The 23,419-nt window shown below is 40.5% G+C and overlaps 1 protein-coding gene across 1 annotated transcript; it reads left to right on the top strand.

Moving 5' to 3' along the window:
• Positions 1-7,313: 7,313 nt before the first annotated feature.
• Positions 7,314-22,604, top strand: caprin2 (caprin family member 2). The gene is made up of 18 exons (XM_029495729.1): positions 7,314-7,369; positions 7,954-8,209; positions 8,288-8,350; positions 8,435-8,521; positions 9,884-10,122; positions 11,215-11,297; positions 11,702-11,806; positions 15,543-15,583; positions 15,707-15,883; positions 16,091-16,129; positions 16,234-16,362; positions 16,488-16,628; positions 17,680-17,820; positions 18,752-18,896; positions 19,014-19,112; positions 19,347-19,408; positions 21,433-21,487; positions 22,033-22,604. Exons 1-18 carry the CDS (start codon positions 7,314-7,316, stop codon positions 22,602-22,604), a joined length of 2,490 nt encoding a protein of 829 aa, XP_029351589.1.
• The last annotated feature ends 815 nt before the right edge of the window (positions 22,605-23,419 follow it).

The raw sequence follows: 23,419 nt of genomic DNA, 5'->3' as shown, positions 1-23,419 counted from the left end.
AACGTTTCCTCAGAAAAATTAAAAACTCCACCTGGGCCTCCCTACCTCCCAATCACTCTATACAACAGATGACAACTTCTACTACTGCAACTTCCATTCACCACCCACAGAAGAACACAATAGCACCACTCGCTGGACGTCATCGGACCCAACCCCAGGATCTACAGATAAACGCTTCAACCTTAGGAAAAGAATCTCCTACTTCTCTAAGAACTGAGAACCTTCGCCTGGACAAACAACTGATTCCCCTCATCTCAACATTTTCTCACAGGACCACACCTCTTTTATATAGCATCAGAAAAAACTTCAACAGGATACAACCTCTTCACCCTCCCCTCAACAACCACAGCATTATTTCAGCTTACAGAAGAAACTAGAACCTAAAAGACATCCTGGTCCACACCACCTTCTCCAACTCCAGACAAACCCCTGGATCACAACAGTAGAAAGGCTCACCCTGTTCATCACTCACTTTCTCTTACCTCAAGGAACCTTGTATATATAATCACATGCACAACTTGTAATAAACACTATATTGGAGAAACTAAACACCCCCTTCTGACCAGACTCCGTCAACACCTTTACAACATCCAAACCAAGAAGCTCACCACTGCCTTAGTCACACACTTCCAGACCCACTCCTTGGAAAACCTCATTATTACCGGCTTGGAGTGCCACCCTCATTGGACTACGGCACAGAGGAAAAGAGCCGAAAAAATATGGATCCACAAACTGGGCACCACAACTCCCATGGGCCTCAATGACATTAATCATAGGAACTCCCCCATCTTCAACAGCTCCCCAATAAAATATGCTCCATCCACTTCCGTCTCTTTAGCACGCCCACAGGACAACACACACTCTACACAATAAATAACTATTTCCCCTTGTCCTTCGTAGTGCTTCTTATTTAAGTCTACAATGCGTTTTACTGGAATTGGGCCTTTATGGCCACATTTTTAGAACTCCTGATACGTTGGATGATTTTCAGATGTGAGCTCATCATCTTTTCTGAGGGAGTAATATAGCTTCAGCAGGCGTCTATAAAACTTTTGCAGTTGATTTTCCTCCGAGTACCGAATACCGAAAGCATCAAGTCGGATTATGGCAGCTTTCCCCGACGTTCTCTTCTGAATAAATCCTTTATCATTCTGGAGGGAAATGGCATTTTGTCCTAGAACTTGCAGGCCATAGAGAACCCTGTACTGCAACACAAATTCGGCAAGACACATGAATTGAAATTCACGTGTCGCGGGTCTGTGTGCGTACTTCTGGAAATCCAGACATCCACACGTCCTCATCATCTGGATTCATGTTCATCAATTTGCTCATTGGGAGACTTTTCATTCCATCCTCGTCAGTCTGTATGAATATGACTGACTGGGTGCACTTTAAGTGGCAGGCTGCATACTCGTGCCACTGCTTCCTGAGCACTGACCTCCCTGTGCTTAGCGAAAGCTTGTATGTATGCTTCATTTCGTACTGTTCATTGACGTTGGATTTCTTCATGTGGCGAATGACCATGTTGAGGTACACTGTCATCTCATGCTCTGGCTTTGACACATATGACATCATATACATGCTGCAACTGTAGTCATCAAGTACATACTGTATGTCCATGTTGGCATTCCAGGCTCGCAGTAGATCAGGGTTGTATCAGTTTACCCAGCTGTCCTTAGGGTGACACTTCATCATGACGACCATCCCGTAGGTGAGGTCATCGACATATCCTCCATATTCTTCATGGGTCATCTTACATTTCTCCAGCAAGTTGGACAAATCCTGAAATGATTCATTTGGATCCATGAGAAAGTCTCTAAGCACTTTTAACTTCTCCTTAGCCTCCTATTGTTTCTTTCCAACAACTTTCTTATTGGCTTTGCGTTTTTTTTTCCCCACATTTCTTTCTCTGGACATCATCTATTCCTTTTACAACTGCTTGTTTTTTCTGGTCATCATCCTTGCCTTCGTCATCTTCAACTATGGAGGCCCTCCAGGGCGGGATGGTGATTCTTGTCTTCTCCACGGGGAGCTTTGTGAAACCAAATCTGCAGGCTACATTGACTTTCCTGCATGTTTTTGAGCGGTTTTGCCTGTGGACTCAGATACTATTTTGTGGAGCTCAGGGTTTGCTTTCTCATCGGGCATCTGGCAGCTGATGTAACAGTCAATGAAGTTGACGAGTTTGGCCATTTCAATATCATCCTCTAGATCAAGCTCTGGCGCATCTCTCAAACCAGCATATGAATGTGTGTACTTCCTCGTGCTTGAAATCCACCTGATAAAAGTAATCCTCCACTGGACCAATGGGATGCGCAGGTGACAGGATCAGATCTGTAATGAGTGCATCCACTCTCTCCTCAAACATACGCATGACAGTGACAAGGTTGCTCCGGAGAATCTTGCATTTTTCATTCCAGTCGAGCTTTGAAAAGTCTACTTCTTCACCCTGCTGTGCTTTTATGACCTCTAACTTCAGGCAATCTCATTTCAGCAGCAGAAAAGGTGACAAAAAAAGTTGACCTGCTCAACTATCACTGCCGAATATCACTGCTTCTTGTGCTATTCGCTCCAGGTGGTACACTTGCTTTACACATCACTTTCCTTTGCCTTTCCTTGCTCAGTTTGGAAAAATCTCGAATTGCTGTTGTAGCATGACGGGTGATGTTAACTGCCTGATTGATGTGCAATTTCTCTGATTGTCTGTCACCTGTTTTTCTTCTAGGGAGGTTAACATCCACACTCATCTGCTCATCCACTGACTGCCCAGGGGTCTGTCTGGAAACACGTTCACTTTCGAAGGAAACAGGCATCAACTCATGCATGTAGACCGCGTTCTTTGAAAACTTCATGCAAGTGCTTGGCCATGTCACTGAAAGTCAGCATAATGGAAGTTCCTCTGGGCTGTGGCAAACCTGTCTCAAATCTAGAGTGGGAATCAAACAATCCATTGCGTCCAGATCTGTCTCGGAAAACTGCAAAGCACTCTGGAGTTACTATGAGCACAGCATGGCAGACGTCTTGTGAAAGGCACTCCAGGTTCTTGGCAAGGGACAATAGACTACTGTCTTCTTCGACTCTCTCTTCATTGTGGTAGGCCAGAAAGGTGAGAGCCATGCAAGTGCATTGACTGCAATAATTGGTAAAACAGATTCAAATCAAAGGGTGAGTATTTTTGTAAGTATTTTATAATCACATGTAAGTAGGCTAATTGGTCAATTTTGCTTAATCATCATTGTCATACCATGTTATGTCATTTACATATCTGAGCTCCCTTGTTTCATTTAGTTTAGTTTGTTCTGCACCCATATGTAATGAGCATGTTTTGATTTCTCACTTATGAGTTAAAAACCTAAAAATTCAGCCATTGTTACACTAACCCTAACCTTCCTTCAGTTAATTAATTAAAAGTCAATCCACAGTAAAGAACATCCTTTCCAGATTGAGACTTGATGAAAGGCAACAATAAATAACACAATCCTAGGCACAACACTTGACCAGTTTCAGTATCAGATATTGATTCTTCAAGGCTGGTAAGTCCAGATTTTCTACAAAATTGTTTGCATGACAACTGTCCTGTACAGGGCGGAATAAAAATATTAAAACTTATCATTTATATCTTTCAGATCTGATTTGATTGAGCCATCAGTGGATTGCATTTCTGGAATATAATTGGCAATGAAAATTTGACGAAATTGATGAGAAAGCAGTCTACTCGCACCTTCTCAATGCTTCTCATAAGTCTACCACACCACTGGACTGACTGAAAGCCTCTATAATAAGAGCAGATTTGGAGGGGAGGTTGCTGGGATTTTAGAGAGGTCGAGAGAGGGTTACAGGACAGTATTGAAATCTCCTCCTAATATCAAATGGTGTGTGCCTGACTCTGGGATGCAACCAAACATTTCCTTAAAGGAAAAAAAAAAAAAAATCTGGGTTGTCCCAATTAGGGGCATAGATGTTAACTAAACCCACTGGAAGATTAAATAGACTGCCCTGAACGATAACATAACGGCCATTTATATCAACCACCACCTTTGAAAATGCAAACAAAAACAAACAAATTCAAAAAATTTGGAATGGAAGACTTGTGATAGACAACCTCTTTGTAATCTGGAAATATCTGATGTGTGTAAGTGTGTTTCCTGTAGGAATATTACCTCTGCCTAAAATTTCATCAGGTGGGAAAATACTGTGCTTTGCTTTATGAAGTGGTTAAGTTCCCTCACATTCCGGTTTATAAATTTTATTGATGCTCTACTCATCTCATCTGTGCAGGCCATGACTGGGAGAAGGGGACTGACTGATGTCCAGAAAAGTTCGCCTGGTGCCTGGTAGGGAGGGTGAGAGAGAGAGAGACAATGAACACAGTGAGAAAATAGACTGACAGAAAAAAATAAAGAACCCCTAATGTAACATGTAACCCCAGTTGCTGGCATCTCCCCAAATGAGGCTGCACCCTCCCTCCCACCTAATGGTTTAGGTGGGAGGGAGGGTAACCTATTCAACATCTTACCTATCAGGGCTGAGGCCCCGTAAGAACCTTATATAATTTATCTTAACAGCTGTAACATTTCAAGTAAAGGAGACTTGTTCAGTGTGTGCGTGAGTGTCTGTATTCACATCTATTTATGTGTGTGTGTGTGTGTGTGCACATGACAATTTGCCCGTGAAGTCGATGTGTGTTTGTATCTGAGTCTGTGTATCTGAAATAAAATAAAAATGTGCATATGTGTATTACGATATGAAAGCACGCAAACAAATTACTTTTTAACAGGTCAAGCCCATGTGATAATACCCATAAAAAAAACATTGTAAAGAATATTGTCCATCCCTGGTGATCCTACCCAATTGCTAATTGAGAAAACAATATCAGCAACAGTTTTGTAAACAGTTCAGTGTCACTGTTGTCAGTCATGGCATTTACAAGGGATGAAGCTAAACTCAATAAAATATAAATCCATGTTTACTTGACAAAAATGAGAATTCACAAATAAATTGCTTATTATCTGACTGACTGTGACTTGACATCAATGTGTGAAATAGCATCAGAACAGCACTTTTAAAGTATTATCTCCAACAGTGGGTGTCAAATATGTCAAATTTGAAAATAGACTAAAATAAAAGATAACAGAGTTTCCTGAAAAAAATTGTCTCTACTCTACCCAGACAGGCTCCTAAAGCCCAAAACCGTGTCACCTTCAGGGACTTAAAAAAAAAAAAGAAATAAAATATGACATTGTATGTGCATTACCACCCCCAACTTAAAAAACAAAGTGCTCTACTTAACCTTACTTAGCCTTCACATACTGTCTTAGATACTGTAAAGAAAGTTATCTTATAACATTTAGATGGCAGAAGAGGAAGCAATAAAGACAGCAATTTTTCCTAAGTACATTAAATGTTCCTCCTGTCAGCCATGCCTGCTTTTTACCTCAGATCACTGTGGCACAAACTGCTCCTACAATTTTAAAATCAAATAACTTCACATGTAGTGAGAATCAATTAAGTATTTCAAAATGAAAAGTTATCAAATTCTAGCAATTTCGATGTGTCACCATAAAAGAGGAAGTCCGTGTAACTCCAGCATACATCAACCAATCTGCCCCAAATGTTGCACACTTGTTCAGTCTCCCACTCTGAACAAGACAATGTATCAATAGTGGCTCAGACTCAGAGAACCAGTCATTGGACACAGAAATTCATTACACAATTTTTTTCCAGTTTCTATATTTACAGGATGTGTTCTCCACATTCTACATTTCCACATGATGTCAATCCGATGGGTGCTCTGTGGCGCCAGACAGTGCACACTTACAATCCATTGTATGCTAGCCACGCGCAACGACATGTTACAAGTTTTAAGATGTTTGGATGAGGACAAATCCATGGGTGGTTTTCAAATTTTAATGGTCCTTCAGCATGCCAGACAACTGGCTTCAGGGTGATTATCTTGAGTACAAAACCTGGTTTGTTTGTTATATTTAAAATATTTTGTTTTAACTCCAGTGAACTTCGACACTGCATTAGGGTGTTAATGCAATGGGTTTGATTGCATTAAAATTGGTTCTTACTCCTGCTTCTGTCAAGCGTTTGAGGTGCAGTAGTCTGTCAATGTTTTTGTCTGATTACTTTTGCAGACAGATGTTCTACTCTTTGTTTTTACAGACAAACTTTGTATTTTATACACTCCTGTCATTTCTACTGGTTCAGTAAAGTGGTTGAGTGTTGTTTTATTACTCCTTGCAACATAGCAGCTGTCTACTGATTTCACACTGTCAGAGTGTTGTGATGCCTAGAATACAAACATATAATAATCTGGAGGTGTTTATAGATTTACAATGTTGAGACCAAATGGGATCAGTAACAGGGAATCAATAACAGATCACTCTCAAGTTGGTGTCAGTCAGAAGTTGGTCCCAAGTCATTCACAGGTCATTCAGGTCACTTTGACTTCTCAACCACTTTATCTTTATTTATACATCACTGATGGTCTGCTTTAATTTATTGACAGTAGTTTCACAAAAAAATATATAACATTAATATCTATTTGCTTTATATTTCTGCTTAATTGCATTTAAGAGATACATATTGTCTTTTTCAACTGCAATAGATATGGATACAGGTCTGTAGATAAAATTCAAATGAGTCTACTCAAAACATTTAACATACCTATATCAACATTTGAATTGCTGTAAAGTTGCTATATTCAACTGTTGCAATAATGATACACAAAACAATATATTTTATATTCACACTGAATAAATGTTCCAGGTAGGCTATGGCTCAAGCAACTTTGCAGCTCAATGGAGCTTGTCATACTAAGAAAAATATTGACAGTACTTCTCTCTTCGCTTGTGAAGCATTCAGCATAAGACCAAGGCTGAGCTCAAACGACAGTGAATATTGACCTGTGAAAGCAGCCAGCCATAACCCTGAGCTCAGCTATGTTGGAGATTTTTTTTAAGTCTACAATGAACTAGGGTCTAAATGTGACCTTGTAAAGTACCCCAATATACTGTTTGTTATCTGTATATATGTTGTTAATGTATGTTATTTGTTAATGTTTGTAAATATATATATATATATATATATATATATATATATATATATATATATATATTGGTCGATATTTGATATCACTTTAAACCACATATAGAAATTATTATTTTGAGATCTTAATTAAACAATTCAGATGTTATTTTTAAATAGCTGTGGGATTTAATTTGTGCGCGCGCGTGTGTGAGACAGGTGCCAGGACCGGATGTGGTGGGGTGTTGCGGCTCGTGTGTGACGGTGGAGTATATAAAGGTATGGACTGGGATCGCCTGGGCCTTTACGAGTTGAACATCACAGTCGGAAGGACTCGGTTTGTTTAGGGGCTTTCGGATGTCTAGAGCAGTCCTGTGAGGCTTTAACACGCACGAACCAAAAACACGAGGTGGGTCAGCTGTTTTTTTGTCGAGGTGTGTGTTTGTAATAAAATGCCTGTTAAACTCCAAATCGCCAGAGCGACACTTCGGATTGCATCTCCGGGGTCGAGCGCCTCGTGTTGTACCAGGATGTGTGAATCAAAGTTTAGCGTGTAATCGACTCCATGAAACCAGGACCTGGAGGAGCCAGGCTGTGATTGCTCTGATTTAACTTGGCCATCGGCCTGTATCAGTCCCCACAGCTAATCCAATTCACAGCTAAATGCGCACAAAAAGCTGTTTGCTCCTCTGGGGTTTTTCCTGTTTTCAGCTGTTTCTGCTTCTCCTACTTTCATGATTCATCCATGCTGCTCAGTGACCGGCAGAAATGCAATGTCACGGGGTTGGCAGCCGCCCAAGCTGGGCTGAGTCTACCCTATCTCTATTCAAGCCCAGTTCACAGCACTAGCATCTTCCTCTGCAGCTGCAGACACAGCGTTGCTGTGGCTTCCATTTATTAGATGTGTCTCTGTTTTTCCAGTGTGGATCTCAACATGGTGCAGTTGTCACCTTCTCCTACTATGGATGTAACCCCCCCACCTGAGTACATGGAGGATGACAGGATAAAGCAGGAGGACCTAGGGACAAGTGGGAGTCTGAAAGTGTGCTCGCCAGGTGAGCTGAGTGCTCTGCAGCTCAGCCTGGAGGTTTCCACATCCTACCATGGCTATGAGACCTATATAGAAGATGGCCTTATCTGCCTCAAGCACAAAGTTCGCAACTTGGAGAAGAAGAAGGTGGGATGGGTGCATGGCAGAGGTGAGGACACTTGGACATCTGAAGGAAAGGTTATGATATTTCTTATTTGTCCATAGCTGAAACTGGAGGATTACAAGAAGAGACTAAACCGGGGTGAGGCACTGAACAAGGATCAGATGGTAAGACCTGGTGACAATGATATGACCATACAGATGTAATCTTGATTTGCTTGATGTCTGCACTAGTTTAATTTGTTTTTGTAGGTGGCTGTGGAGAAGTATGAAGAGGTGATACACAACCTGGAATTTGCTCGGGAGCTTCACAAAACCCTGGATGGATTGACTGAGACTGTAAGACTCTGTTTCCTGTATCTACATACATATATCCTGTATGCATTAGAGGCTATGAAGCTGGCTTGTTGTAGTTATGAGTACCTGGGAGCCTCAACTGGGGTTAGGGTTATTATACTTAGTAAATTATAGTTCACACAATGACATAGCTCTAATAGGAATTGTGGCAGTTCCTATTAGTCACAGTTTCAACTTATTGAATCCAGTATTTTATTGGAAAGAAGAGGGCAGTTTCTCTCTGTAACATTCAGTGCAGCTGAAGCATCTTAAAAGATGTTCAAAGTCATCACAACTGAAAAAGTTCCTAAAATACTGTGATGCCCAGCTACCAGGATGGACCAATAGAAGTTATAAGAGTGAATATTAATGAAATGGCACAAAGGGATCTTTGTGGGCACTGTTTCAGCCCAAATGGACAGAAATCATTAATGACCAGTAACTTGTCATTTACATAACGTGAATATTTTAAAGTATATTTTTATATTTTTCAGTAGAAATTAATTTTGAAAGCAATACATTTTAGTTGAGATCACATTGACGTATCTTCAAGTATCTACCAAACTAATTAGTTATCCAATTTTCAATGTTTGTTCAACAATCTGAATGATTATGATTATTATTAGGATTTAATATAGCTGCATATACCAATATTTTACTTCAAACTGAAATTATAAACCCTAACCCTTTTCTGAAGCTCAAAAACAAGTCAGTGAGTTGATAACACAAGGCGAAAGTTTGCTGTCTATGTTTGACTATCTTTAGAGGCCAAAAGTTTGGACACACCTTCTCATTCAAATGAATGAGAATATCAGTTATGCGATTATATCAATTGATGTCAATCTGTCAGAATAAAGTTAAATATACAGATGAAAAAAGTGTCAACTGCCACGAATCACCAGTTTAAACTTTTTTTTTTATTATTATTTCGAGCTTTTATACTTCACAGTACAATCAGGAGGAAAAAAAAACAAACAAAGAAAACATATGGGCTATTCACAATCTGAAACACATCACCTCTCTCGTGTGTTAGTTGGAGGATTTTTGGCTTTTTTTTTTTTTTTTTTTTTTAAAGATTCATTGTTAACATACAGTAGATACTCAGTTTAAACAAAAGGGTTAGGGTTAGCCAACAGTGTCAAAGTTCAGACTATTCTCTGAAACTGATCCATTTGTTCTCTTTCGATTAAAATAATTACACTTAATGTTGTCCTCTATTGAAAGGAACCAAAAAAGACTTTAAAAATGGATAGATATACTCACATATACTGAACTTTCTAAAAATTCCGATGAGTTGGAGGATCTGAGAATCATTGGTCTTCCATCATGATAACACAATTTCATGTCTTTATCATGCTCCTGCAGTTGCTGAGAGCTCAGAAGAAGGTGGTTAAAAAAGAGCAGGTGGCAAAGGTGGAAGTTGAGAGGAAGCGTCTAAGCTTGGTGCTCCAGGTACAGCATCTCCTTCACAGTATGCAGCAGGAGCATGTTCAGAGAGACTTGCTGGATGGACAAAACCAGGCTCCCCACATTCCAGCCCAACAACTGCACAGTCTGAGTCAGCTCGCCACCCTGCTGGGAATTAAGAGGGATAACCGCCTGAGGTGAGTCACATCAGGGCGGAAGTTATCAATATCATTTTATGATGGAATTGTCCCAATGGTTGTCATAGAGATGACATGACGTGTCTTTGATACATTAGTTCTTTTACTATGTAATTATGTCAGTATTCTGTAGTTACAGCTACATTATTTGGTGTTATTCTTGAGGTATTACTACGTTACAATGTTAGTCTTAAAATATTACTACTATTGTTACAGCAGTACTTTGTATATATCACCTGGTGTCACTAAATGTACAATAATTTAATTATTTGGCATTCGTCAGTTTTTATGTTATTACATCTGAAGACTATGGAATACTACTCTATTCTATCAATATTTCATTTTGGAGCGCGTGAGTTAATACCTTACCTCAGTCTCACTCTTTAGATTCTACTAATTACCGCAGAGTGGGCATGAGTTACATTTCATATTGTCCAGTTGGACTTGATGTCTGCTGTGTCTCCTGTGTCAGTTTATAGGATTATTGTTGAACCGTGATTCAGTACTTTCTGGACTCCATTTGACTCCTTTAGCCCCTCTAACAATACGATTTCAACATATTTCTCTTATCCAGCCTGCAGCACCCATTAATTTGTTGAATAATAGATCTTGATGCTGTATATAGTCAAATGAACAATGTTTTCAGGATAGCCGTGGTTAAAGGAAGAAAATATGTGAGACTGTGCAACATGATTGAGCCTTTGTCTAACTTGCACTCAGATTAGGAGTTTCAAACCAGAATCAGACAGCAGACATATCAGAGCTGTTAGTGTAATTGGCACCTTTTATTTGTTTGTCATCTAATAACTGATGATGGCAGATACTTATTTAGCACCTACCCCATCTCCTTTGATTTGTGTCCCTGATTGTTTGAAATGGTGGAAAAACTCAGCCATGGTGCATGTAGTAAAAACATTAACAAGAATCATCAGGGGGTCTCATAAATTAAGTATATGCAATTGTCAGTTGACATAAAAAAATGAAAAACATTCTCTGACAGTTTCACTGGCAAAAAGAATCCCCTCAAGTAGAGCTCAATTTTTCCATCATTTAATCTATGCCAATGTATCCACTGTCCTCACTGCCTTTTAGTTTAGTAGAGCACATGGAACAGGCGACCCTGGTCTATTTGGACCTGCTGGAGGGAAAAGACAAGCCAGTGGCTGGATCCACGTGTGAGTATGTGTATGGGTTATGTCTATGTTTTCAGGGTGTTTTTTTTTTTTTTTTTTTTAATTGTTAATACTTATCTGAAGTTCACTCAAATGAGATGGTGGATTGAATTGTGCTCTTCTTCAAATGATTATATTCTCTGATCTTGTTCAAGAATTTCTCTTAGTTAATCCACACTTCACAACGGTGGTATACATTATGTCTTGAGGGTAATTTTTGTCATCTCAATTATGATAGTGGTTTTGGTCTTAATTGTGTAGAGAAAAAAAACATGAGTTAACCAGAAGTACTCCCAGGACCATTAGGTACTTCGCTTCAGGCAGAGTTGATCTTTTTTTGAAAACATGAGGTCATGTTATGGTTGTATATGAAGAACTGAACTTGATGAGCCTTTTTGTCTTTTCAGTTAAACTGCTGAAAGAGGAGCTCACCAGGTTGTTGAATTCAAAATACTTCAGCTGTCTACCACCTCCACCCACCAGAACTCCAGAGATGTTACCAAGCTCCAACAGTAAGAAACACATACACCAGAAAGGGGTTATGAGGGCCATTACACAAAGCAGATTTAGTAGAAACTCTGGGTTTGTTAACCCTGAAATGAGGGAAACTCTGAGTTTTCTGTTTCACAAAGGGAAGTAACTCAAACCAGAGAAAGTGTCAAGCCTGTTTCACAAAGAGAGGGAGCTTAACCTCTCGGTCAGTTACCGTAGTATCGTACTAAACTAACCTGATCGGGACCAGGTTTTTCTCAGTAAACCTTGAGTTTCTCTCTGACTCCACCCTCTGTCAGCCACACACGATATTTGATTTCCTCATTCATTCAGTCAGCAGGCAAGTTTTGGCGTAACATAATTCTGCTTTCTGTTATTTAAAAAAAAATAATTTAAAATAAATCAATCAGTAGCTCTATATTGGAAGTCCATTTGGCAAATTTTTTCACTAACATGGCATATCCTTTTGATAGTGATCACGTGGATGAAGGTGCAGCATTACTCCGCAGAGAATTAAATATTTGTTGGGATATGGTTGTCAGACTGCGCATAGATGTTCAGGGATTTCCAGACAATTATCTTTTTGAGCGGTACCATTTCATGGCACAGTCCATCATCTACATACGCAACCTAATCCGTCCTTACATTTGCAACATTACCGACCGTAATGCTCTCACATCCGAGCAGAAATTGTGTTACGCAGGATTTCTTTGCCAATGGGAATTTTTTTTTTTGTATGTTGGAGATGCAGAGCACCTGAGTGAGGCAGCAGAATAACAGCTAGTTTAGTTAATGTTCCAATAGTTAACATAATTAACATAATTGACCTGTGACTTACACCCTCCTCTAGTATTTCAATTTCTAGATCTGCCCTCCTAATCTGGCCATCCCATTTTGCATTTCTTTGTCTTTTTTTTTTTTTTTTCAGCAGGTGAATTTTTGTACATTTCTTTTACTGATAACTGGGAATACATAAGGAGGCCATTAAATGATACAGTTGCACATGGATTCCATGGAATGACACTCTGGTGTTTACTGAACATCCATCTCAATGTGTCAATCTGTGCAGTGGAAGCTGAGGGACCCTCCTGCTGCTGCCCAGCTATGCCCTAAAAGGGGTGAGAATGTGTTAATACTTCAATGTAGGCCAAATGTCACTTTATATTCCACCACAATGTTAAGAATGGGAAGAGAACTATCAGTATATATCAATCACAGTAATATTACTGTGATTGCAAGGGACTAATTTTAAATTCATGCATTGACCCGAGCAGCAATGCTCTCTCAGGCCGTCTCCCTCTCATTTGCAGCTGCAGCGGTGTTGCATTTATTTCTAAAAACATGTTCAAACTCGCCGTATGAGTGCATTAAGATGCTCAATTCTAGTGGGGTGAAAATCGCAGCCCTCCTCTTCCCAATTGCCATGGTGACTCGTCAAATCGGGGCTCCATTGATGCTGTCTTTTTAGAGTTGTGGTACACGCACTTAACTCTGGGTGAAACTACTCTGAGTTGATCAAACTAACTCAAATCTGTCATCAAGTAAAAGTGGAGGTACCTTCTCTAAACAGGGGAGAGGGTCTGTGACATCACCTATCTCCCATCTACAGTGCTGCCGTGTCAACCTTACCCAGGAGAATGAACAAGCCCGAAACTTACCTCATGTGACCCCAACGATCACAACTACTGTCATTCACCAGTGGGCTCACAAGACTCCTAATGACAGCCATTCACTGGAGGCCTCACATGACCATCTATGGTCAGTGAAGCTCCACTCACGAGCTTTTGTTCACCAGGAACTGTGTGGACACTACCACAGAGGTTCAATACCTGGGTTCAACTCCACTGTTTGTCTGACCAGTGAGGACTAGTCAGACTGTGTTCCAAATTGAAGCTCCCGTGATAAGGAGATGAAACGTCTTTGATTAAACCTAAGTCCTAAGTCCAGTTGTGTTTGCTTCAGTTGTTGGCTGGATATGACTATGACCTGGATGAATGAGAATTTGCACAGACATAACTCAAATCTGCTGTTCTGGAACCAAAAACTCTGAGTAGATCAACTCAGAGTTCAGGGTTAGACTCAATTTACTGAACCTGCTTTGTGAAACGGAGCCCTGAAGTGCTCTCAGAAACACAAACAAAAAAACACTTTAAAACCTCAGCACAATCTCAATAAACCTGAAGGCTGCCAAAAGTCAACATTCAGACTTTTTGAGGACCGTTCACTGCCTTTGCTTTGCTCATTGTACACTTAGTTGCCACTTAATTAGGTACACCTTGCTTGTGCTGGATTGAACCACCTATTGCATTCAGTACTGCCTAAATTCTTTATTTTGTAGATCAATAAGGTTCTGGAAAGATTCCTCAGATATTTTGGTCCATATTGACAAGATTGCTGCGCTTTTGTTGGCTGCTCATTCATGATGCAAATATCCCCTTCCACTACATTCCAAAGGCAGCTCTATTGGAATGGTATCTAATGTGTGTGGAGACCTTTGACACTTGAACATGACAATTGTCATGTCCAAGAAATGGGTTTGAGATGAGTTGAGCTTTGAGATTACACATTATCCTGCTGGAAGTCCTCTACAGAAGATGCATACACTGTGGTGATGAAGGGATTAACATGGTAAGCAATACTCAGGTAGGCTATGGTGCTCAATTTGCACTAAGGATCCCAAATTGTACCTCAAAGGTATCCCCCACACTATTACACCCTCCCTTCATCATGTTATTTACTCCTATTTCTGTACCTACTATCCACATGTCGCAGCAGAAATCGAAACTTGTGACATCAGCCGACGTTTTCCAATGTTGCCCCCTCTGTGGTCTTCTGCTCCAGATTGAATGTGTTGTGCATTCAAAGATGATCTTCTGCATACCTTGGTTGCACTGGGAGGTTATTTGAGTTTCTGTTCCCTTTCTATGAGCTTGAAATAGTCTGGGTGAAAATGCCTTATCGATGCCAGAGGACAATAGTCAGAGAGCTCCTGCTCACTGGATATTTTCTCTTTTTGGACCATTCTTTGTAAACCCTAAATATGGTTGTGTTTGTAAGTTCTATTAGATGGCAGTTTCTGAAATGCTTAAACCAGCCTGTCTGGAACCAACAGCTATGCCACATTCAGTCACTTAAAAAACTTAATTCCCACTTTTGAAGCTTGGTGTGAATTTGAGCAGATCATCTTGACCATATTTATGTTAATGAGCAGATGAGCAGTTGAACTACGAACAACGCAAAAGAGCATATTTGGCTTGAAAAAAAAGTATATTTGTCACCATGCCCATCTCTTGGATATTTTTTTGGGGAAATCACTGCGTATTGCATCAGTCATATATTTTGTGCATTTGTTTTAACAATATTGAACAAATGTTAACCCTCCATAACATCACCTATTAGTTTTTGAACTGCTGTGAAAGACTGGACACTAGAGATTGATTTTGTAAACTTGCCAAGAAAATGTTTACTGAGCTAATAAATCAGGTAAGAAATTGGGATATTTTCATAGACTTCTTCAATACAATCTTCCTTATGATTACTAGTGCATTCCCTAATGATAATCAGATAGAAAGTAGATTTAAGACTCTTCAATGTTAGTTTCACTTTTCAGACCATAAGTCTAGCTTTTCTAGACAGTTTAACTTCTAAAATGGGAAAACACCTCACCTTGAGTCTTAATGGTTTATGGCCCCTCACTCTACTGTAAGCTTTCACTGACTCTGAAATGGTTAACTCACTACCTCTCTTTCACATCAGCCACAGCAGCATCTAAACCAGGTGAACCATCTGAGAAACAGGTGAGACCACAATGTAGTTGAAGATTTGTGTGAGACTGACCATGCTCCAGGTTCCACTAATGCTTTGTGGTGATATGGCAGTTTTTCAACAGACAGTGCCTAACTGAGAATCCTTCCGCTCAGAGCTGGAAAGGCAATTTCCAAGGCATGAGAGAGTGCGAGCCTCCTGACTCCTGGGACATGGAATTCCCAGATGACCCCTCCTCACCCCACACTGCAGTCTACAAACCATGGAGAGGAGCTGCTACTTTCATCCCCAAAGGCCCAGTCAGCACCAAGAAACAGCCTGACAGCAAACGGGTGGGTGAAGGCAAACTGGAGGTCAAGTATAATTAGAGCCTCAGTCACTCTGACATAAACTGATTTATTTTTATTTATTTTTTTTTTTTATATTCCCAGGTCACAGGTGTCACAATCCAAGCTATATATGTGTGTGTATGTGTGTGTGTATATATATATATATATACATACATACATACACACACAATTTGCTTATTTTCTCCACAGAGAAAAGAAAGGCAAGCCAGGGCAGAGCAAAGAGTCAAGGTGAGAACAAACTCCTGGTTTGAAATCATCACCCACCTCCACTGTGATCTGTCTGCACAGATTTTTATTTTTTATTTTTATTTTTTTTTTGTTCATCTCATCAGGCAATAAAGATGGACATGCCCATAGAGGTTTTCAACTCCCTGTCTGCCTTACCAAAAGACCCCATCCTGAGGAGGCAGCAACTAGAGGACCTCATGACAAATATCCATGGCTCCTTAAGTTTCATGCAGGTGGAATTTGGCTATTGCAAACAAAAGCACATCTTAAATCATAGCTAATTTCTCTTCCTCACCACCAAATCCAGGGTTAGACTGGTTTGTGGCCAGCTGATTTTAAATGGTCCTATACTCTTCAGGATTCTCTTCTGGAAGGTGAGACCTCTCCCACTCATGGCCTCCCTGGACTGAAGAGACGTCTGTCCGGGTCTGCATCTCCTCTGGGTAATGTGACAGTTAACAAGCAAAGCAACATCTCAACTTTTATCAAACTGTTAAAGGTCAGAAATGAACTTTCATTGTTGTTGTTGTTATTGTTGTTGTTGTTGTTATTATTATTGTTATTATTATTATTATTATTATTATTATTATTATTATTATTATATAGCCCAGACCAGTGTGAGGATCGGAACATCTGACTTGTTTAAGTGGGGTTAAGAACAGATTTGGATTAATCTGATTTAAAAGTTTAAAAGCAGCTGTGTTAAAAAAGGAGCCAACTCTTAAAATCTGACTTCTAGATGAATTCCTCAGTTTTTCTCTTGACTGAGACTGAACTTTAAAATTAAAATCTTGGTGATTCTATCTTTAAACTTGTTGTATTACATTGAAAATTTGCACACGTTCATTAATGAGCTGTCTATTAAAAAAATTAAAATAAATCTGAAGTCCTGATTGTTGCAGCAGAGATTAAAAAAAAAGGTAAAATATCTTTTATCAGATTTCATCCTTCTGTGGTTGATTTACAGCGCCACATTAATTTTTTAGAATTGCTTTATTTTCCAGCTCAGACTGACAGGAGGAGCCCCGTTGATGTCCTGTCCAAAGCAATGCATGTATGCATTTTTTTTTTCTCTCTGTCAGTTGTGAGTGAAATGGAAATCTGACTTGTTATCACTTCATACTCGCCAAACTCTCCCCCTCTCCACTCTCACTTAGTCTACCCCAATGCCTACTAGGCTCATTGAGCGTAAAGCCAGTCTTACTGGTGGGGACCAAAGTCTGGAGACTTGCGATATGAAATTTTCTTCCAAGGACCTACCTCATGTAAGTAGTAAAAACATTAACTCTGAGATGCAAACTTTTTTTTTTTTTTTTTTTTTTTTTTTACATCAGAAGCTTCAGTGGCTATTCAAGGTGTCCTCTCTGCAGGAGCCACTTCAGTTGACTGAAAGAAAGGCCTTTCCCTCACCAAAGCTATACTGCAGGGAGTCAACCATCTCTGTCAGCCTGGAGGAGAAGAGTCATCCTTATGTAAATGGGCCAAGAAATTGTGCCAAATGTATAGATTTGCTTTTGACAGTGCCTTTAACTTCCCCTTGTATTGCACAGACGCCTGGAACTGAGTCAGGGAAGCAGTCCCCACATAATGGGGTGGGATCCTGCACCTCTACCCCACCCCAGGAACAGACTTTTGCCACACCCCCCACCAGGAGAACGCTCACCTCTGCACCGTTTCAGAACATCCAGTCAGTAAGTTTCACTACAATTCAAATCAAATCATATGGAACTCTTTAGAGACCCAACAGATCCCCCGATGAGCAAGCACTTGGCGACAGTGGCAAGGAAAAACCTCCTTTAAGAGGCAGAAACCTCGAGCAGAACCAGGCTGAGGGGGGGGCGGCCATCTGCGGAGGGAGATGGAGGGAGAGATGGAGGGAGAGATGGAGGGAAATTCTACAGCAGTTTGTCATGAAATATTTCCCCTCACTTTGATGCTATTCAGTGTCAATATTCAGACTGTAACAAATCACTTCATAATTATTCACATGAATTCACTGTTTGACATCATAACTAAACAGCAATTTATGCAATTCACACAATAAACATAAAATGCTTGGCATTTTGACCAGTTCATCTTGACTGTCTTGAGAATGTCAGTCAGTGAGAATGTCTGGACCAGCCCAGATCATTCAATCATTAATTCATCTTCAACCGCTTATCTGTTTCCGGGTCGTGGGGTTTGCGCAAACGGATCCCAGCTCACACTGGGTGAGGGCAGGGTACACCCTGGACAGGTAATCGCAAGGCCAACAGACAGAGACAAACAAACACACACACTCAGACCTACAGACAATTTAGAGTCACCAATTAATGCGAACATATGGTGGTAGGAAACCCACGCAGGCACGGGGTGAACGTGCAAACTCCGCATAGAAAGGGCCCGGGAGACAAAGCCATGACCTTCTTGTTGTGGGGCAACAGCACTAACCACTATGCTGCCATGCTGCCCCAGCCCAGATCAATAGAATGAGAAAAACTTTTTTACTCTGCCACACTTTTGGCCAAGTAATAAATCTAATCAAATCCAGTGACCTGAAACTGTTGGTTGGGTTAGCTCAAATGTAAGCTCAGAATAATAATCAAATGATTTCTGTTTCTGTCTGTTTTCCTTTAACTGTAGGTGTTCAAGGTGAATACATCCATATCCCAGAATGGGGATCTGAATTACAAACCAGACTCCCCAGTCTTCTCTGAGCCGAGGTACAGTACTGCCAGTACCCAAACTCCCCCCGAGTTTGCTCCCTCAGAAGATGAACCACAGCCTGGTATGTTGCCTGAATCTTTATGTTATTGTGTTACCTATGTCTTTCAACCCCTTGATGGGCTGCATGGTCAGCAGAGACCAATTTTGTGTTCCTACATCTATGTAGTGTACCCTTTAGATTGTACAATGGGAAATGGTGGCCAGAACTTATTTTCCCCTGGCCAGTCAGGAAGCATGGTTCGACCCAGCCAGCCGCACTACAGAGGATCTGTGAGAGGTATGACACGTGGCGGCAAAGGACTGGCACAAACTTTTCGCTCATCGGGTTGGCATCGAGGTATCTATTTTCAGCATTCCCATTTCTTTTGGGTTTTTTTTCCATAAAGCACCCCCCCCCCCCCCCCCCCCCCCCCTTTTTTTTTTTTTTTTTCTTTGCTCGTTATCTGATCAAGGTAGTTTCTAATGTTCTGGTAGATAGATCTGAGGCTCAACACTGATATTTGTTCCTCAGGAGGACCTTACATCCCTCAGACCCATCTCAGGGACTCTGGCCCTCTTCTCTATGCGGCCAGAGTAAGTAAATCCTTTTGTTTAGTACTCTTAACACCTCTGAGACTCATAGGAGCTACCCTGGGAGTTACTGTGACTTGAATATGAAGGTTAATTTCTTAAATGGTTTATACAAGAGAGTGAGACAAAGGGTCAGTTCAATAAACCAGTGGACAAGGTCAAGGGAATGGAACAATTTCTTGAAGGTCCATGAATGTATTGAAACGGTGTTCCAAGATGGCACATGTTCACTCCACTGAAAGTGGCTCACTGGGTGGGCCTGCCAAGATGACTAAGGGATAACATCAGACCATTCAAATTCTGGCTGATCCGCTGCATGACTAGAACCAGTATATTTTTATGTTTCCAGAATAGTTTAAATTTCCCAACTTGCTATGAGACACATCCAACAAAGTCCCCAAAGTCACCTGGGATCGACAGATGCTAAACTTATCACCGGTTCATCCATTCAGTTATTTTGCAAGCTTCTTCAATGTTTGATATGTGCTATATTGTTATCTTGTATTTTGGGAATAGCTTCAGTAGTTCAAATGTTTCAACTACAACTTTATAAACCTATAAAACACAAACCAAATGCTATATATCCTCTAACCTAACATGTCTAACCAATTAACCACAAAAGCATCAAAACCATTTTTTTGTTTTGTACAGGAGGCATCCACTCACCAATCAGAAACACGAGATGCGTGCAGGTTTTACTTGATTTTTTTTTTTTTTAACTGGCCTGTTTGAGCGTTTTACCATTTTCCCCATCTCCAAACAAAAAATTATAAAGGTTTTGAGGACTAAACGATAGGATGGGCGAAAGCAAATTTTGGATGGACTTAAGCCCCCCCCCCCAGAAAAGGCTAATCTCGCCACTGATGAGAGCAAACACTGAGCCTCAGCCTACACATCTGTGTTTGTATTTTGGACACCTTTTTGGATACAAGAAGAAGGAATTGATACAATCACAATCACCCTGATGCTTTGAAAAAGCATGGCTCAATAAGACCAATAAGTGACAAAGTCGTTCATCATTAACCCTTGTGAGAGTAAAAGTGTTAATGTGTTAAGTGTTATGATGTTAATTCGGAGTCACATTGCCCAGACACAGTTCCAAATGACATCAAACACAAAAACACTCCAGGGCCATTGCTGCAATCTGACTGCCATACAGGCTGATGTCCATTTTGTGTTTTATCATCATTAACAATAATCAGTTTCCTAGATCAGAGCATAGTCATGGGGAAGCCTGAATGTGAATGTAGCAATGTGTACATTTGATAGTTCAACGTTTACCCACATTTGACCTTCCCAGTAGAAGTAATAACCTAGTACTGAGTATTTGAGGCAGTGTTTATAATCAATAGGACACTGAATGTGAGCTAGATATGTCCAACATTAGTGGGGAAAATTTGTTTTTAATATTAAACCTAGATGAAAAATGCAATTATTACAAACTGCCTCTTGTAGACACATGGTTTTCTTGCGGTATTAGAAGTGTTTTAGTGCTCACTGTTACTTGCGCTCTCTGATTTACAACCCAAGAAGCAATTTAGGTAATCTGTTTTAACCATTTTGTTTACTACCTGTATGTTTTCACCCACTAGAATTCATTGTAATTTTACCATTTATACAAAAGCTCAACAGCTAAAATTATGAGCAGTCCCAGTGTTATCCTTAAGGTCAGCTTTGGCTTCAAGCCAGAGAAGCTGTGCTCCTATTAAAAATACTGGCATATGTAGCTTAGTATGCTGCATACTTTCATTTGGCATGACCAAAAACAAAACCTGGTTATGTAGACTTCTCCAAACTAGCTTGCAGCAGCCCCATGTGCACTTTATCTTGCTGCTTTGAATGTAAATCAAATCAAATCAGATTTATTTATATAGTGCCAACAAACAAAGTTACATCAAGGCACTTTACATATAGAGCAGGTCTAGACCAAACTCTTTATAAAATGAGCCATGAGCAAGCACTTGGTGACAGTGGCAAGGAAAAACTTCCTTTATGCCCATGTCCCCCCCCCCCTCTTTTTTTCTCAGGACTCTGGATATCAAAACAGCTACAGACGAGGAGGAGGAAGACACAACTCCACTGGTAAAAAGATGGGCATGGAATCTAAGGTTTCTAACGGCAGGCTATCCCTCTGCGAAGGATATTTGTAGCAATCACCTGAATATCTATTGTCCAACCATCATCTTTGGGAAAATACTTAAGATTATAACCCAAGGGTTTGTAAGGGAGATTACAATTTGCCAGTAACATCACAGCACAAGTCTGAATATACTGTCTTATCTATTTGAAGAGTTGCCTCTCTGAGTAGGCTGTGGTAGAAGTGTAATCAGCTGCTTTTCTTTGAGTAAAAATTCCACATCTCTTCAGTGGATAATGTTGACTCATTCAAAAATAGACAACATTTACATGAGCATACAAATTCTGGGTAAATATAGTGGCTGCATTTCGGGAGTTCTTTGCTGGATTAATATTTGCCATGAAGACCTGTTAAGGTAAATAAAATCCAAATAGGAAACGAAACCAGAAGTGGCTTAAGTGGGACCAAGGAACAGAATTGTCTTTAAGAGTATCATTGTTTATCATTGTGCAATGTATCACACATCTTTTCTGTCTTGACTCTGTAGTAGGCTGGAGTGACTCTTCCCAGGTGAGTAGCCCAGACCGCGAAGGAACCTTCACAAATATGGACTCCGGACATGGTGATTCTCTGTCAGTCTCCACCATGGAGGTCCCACTCACCCCCCATGGCCACCATCACACAGCACTGCTCCCTATGCAACTCTACCCACTCTCCCAGCCTCTGCGAGTTGCCTTCACTGCCTCTCGGACTGCTAATTTTGCCCCAGGTAATCTGGATCAACCAATTGTGTTTGACCAGCTGCACAGCAACCTGGGTGAGATGTATGATACCCATATTGGCCGATTCACCTGCCCTGTCAATGGAACATATGTCTTCATCTTCCACATCCTGAAGCTTGCCATCAATGTACCACTCTATATCAACCTCATGCGCAATGAAGATGTGATGGTGTCAGCATATGCCAACGATGGTGCACCAGACCACGAGACGGCCAGCAATCATGCGATCCTGCCTCTCTTCCAAGGAGATCAAGTTTGGCTCAGATTACATCGTGGGGCCATCTATGGAAGCACCTGGAAGTACAGCACCTTCTCAGGCTTTATGCTGTACCAGGACTGAAGTGCTATCAACCAAATGGCCTCTTTCTCCCAATGTGTGAACTGTTTCCTTTGCAATGAATGGTGATAAAACTTGACATTTCAGTGTTGTGGTCAGGCTGCATGCAAATGCAATTTTCGCCATGAAGGCCATTCGTAACATACAGTGTTCTCTATCCATAGCCATAAATATTTGAAATGGGGGGGTGTGATTATTTGAAATTTTCCAAATCTACCTTATGCTTCAGCGTGTGGTACATTGATGGCGGTGCTCAATGTGTCCATGTTATTGGTACAACTGGACCTTGATCTCATTTTCTCGCTGTAAATCATTGTGTAGCCCATCAGCTCTTCAATCCACTGGTCACTAATTTCAGTGAGAATTCTGATGCAATGTTTGAATTTGCCTTTGTTTCTGAATGGCTTTGGCTCTTTGATCAGGCGTTAAACAGCTAATGACCTTAAATGACTGGCTCACTTGCTGGATGAATTATAACTGACTATCAGCACTTTGCTTGATGCTGGGTTCCTACATTCAGTCTCACCTGCTGTACATGAATGTGAATCTAAAAGGGAAGATTGTGTTCTGGGTGGTGGGTGTGGTTTCAAACACGAGACCAAATTGTTGCACTAACAGACACTGTGGAGACTTGGAGGAGGTCCCTTAATGTGCCTAATATAAAATAAAAAATGAGCAGTGACGTTTTGGTGATTAATTTGTCCTGTATTTAAAGTTGTAGCCAACGAACAGGTATACTAATATGCATCTGTTATTTTTGGTAGTGTATAAAGCCAGAGCCTTCTGGGTATATATATATATATATATATATATTTTTT

This window comes from Echeneis naucrates, chromosome 23 (assembly GCF_900963305.1).
Source record: "Echeneis naucrates chromosome 23, fEcheNa1.1, whole genome shotgun sequence".
Classification (NCBI taxonomy): Eukaryota; Metazoa; Chordata; class Actinopteri; order Carangiformes; family Echeneidae; genus Echeneis; species Echeneis naucrates.
The sequence above is the reverse complement of the archived record's forward strand: the minus strand, read 5'-3'. Positions and strand labels throughout refer to the sequence as shown.

Coding starts and splice junctions, on each gene's coding strand:
- caprin2 (XM_029495729.1), top strand. CDS start 7,314: ATGGACTGGGATCGCCTGGGCCTTTACGAGTTGAACATCACAGTCGGA. Junction 15,884..16,090: donor AACAGCCTGACAGCAAACGG/GTGGGTGAAGGC, acceptor TTTTCTCCACAG/AGAAAAGAAAGGCAAGCCAG. Junction 21,488..22,032: donor AGGAAGACACAACTCCACTG/GTAAAAAGATGG, acceptor ACTCTGTAGTAG/GCTGGAGTGACTCTTCCCAG.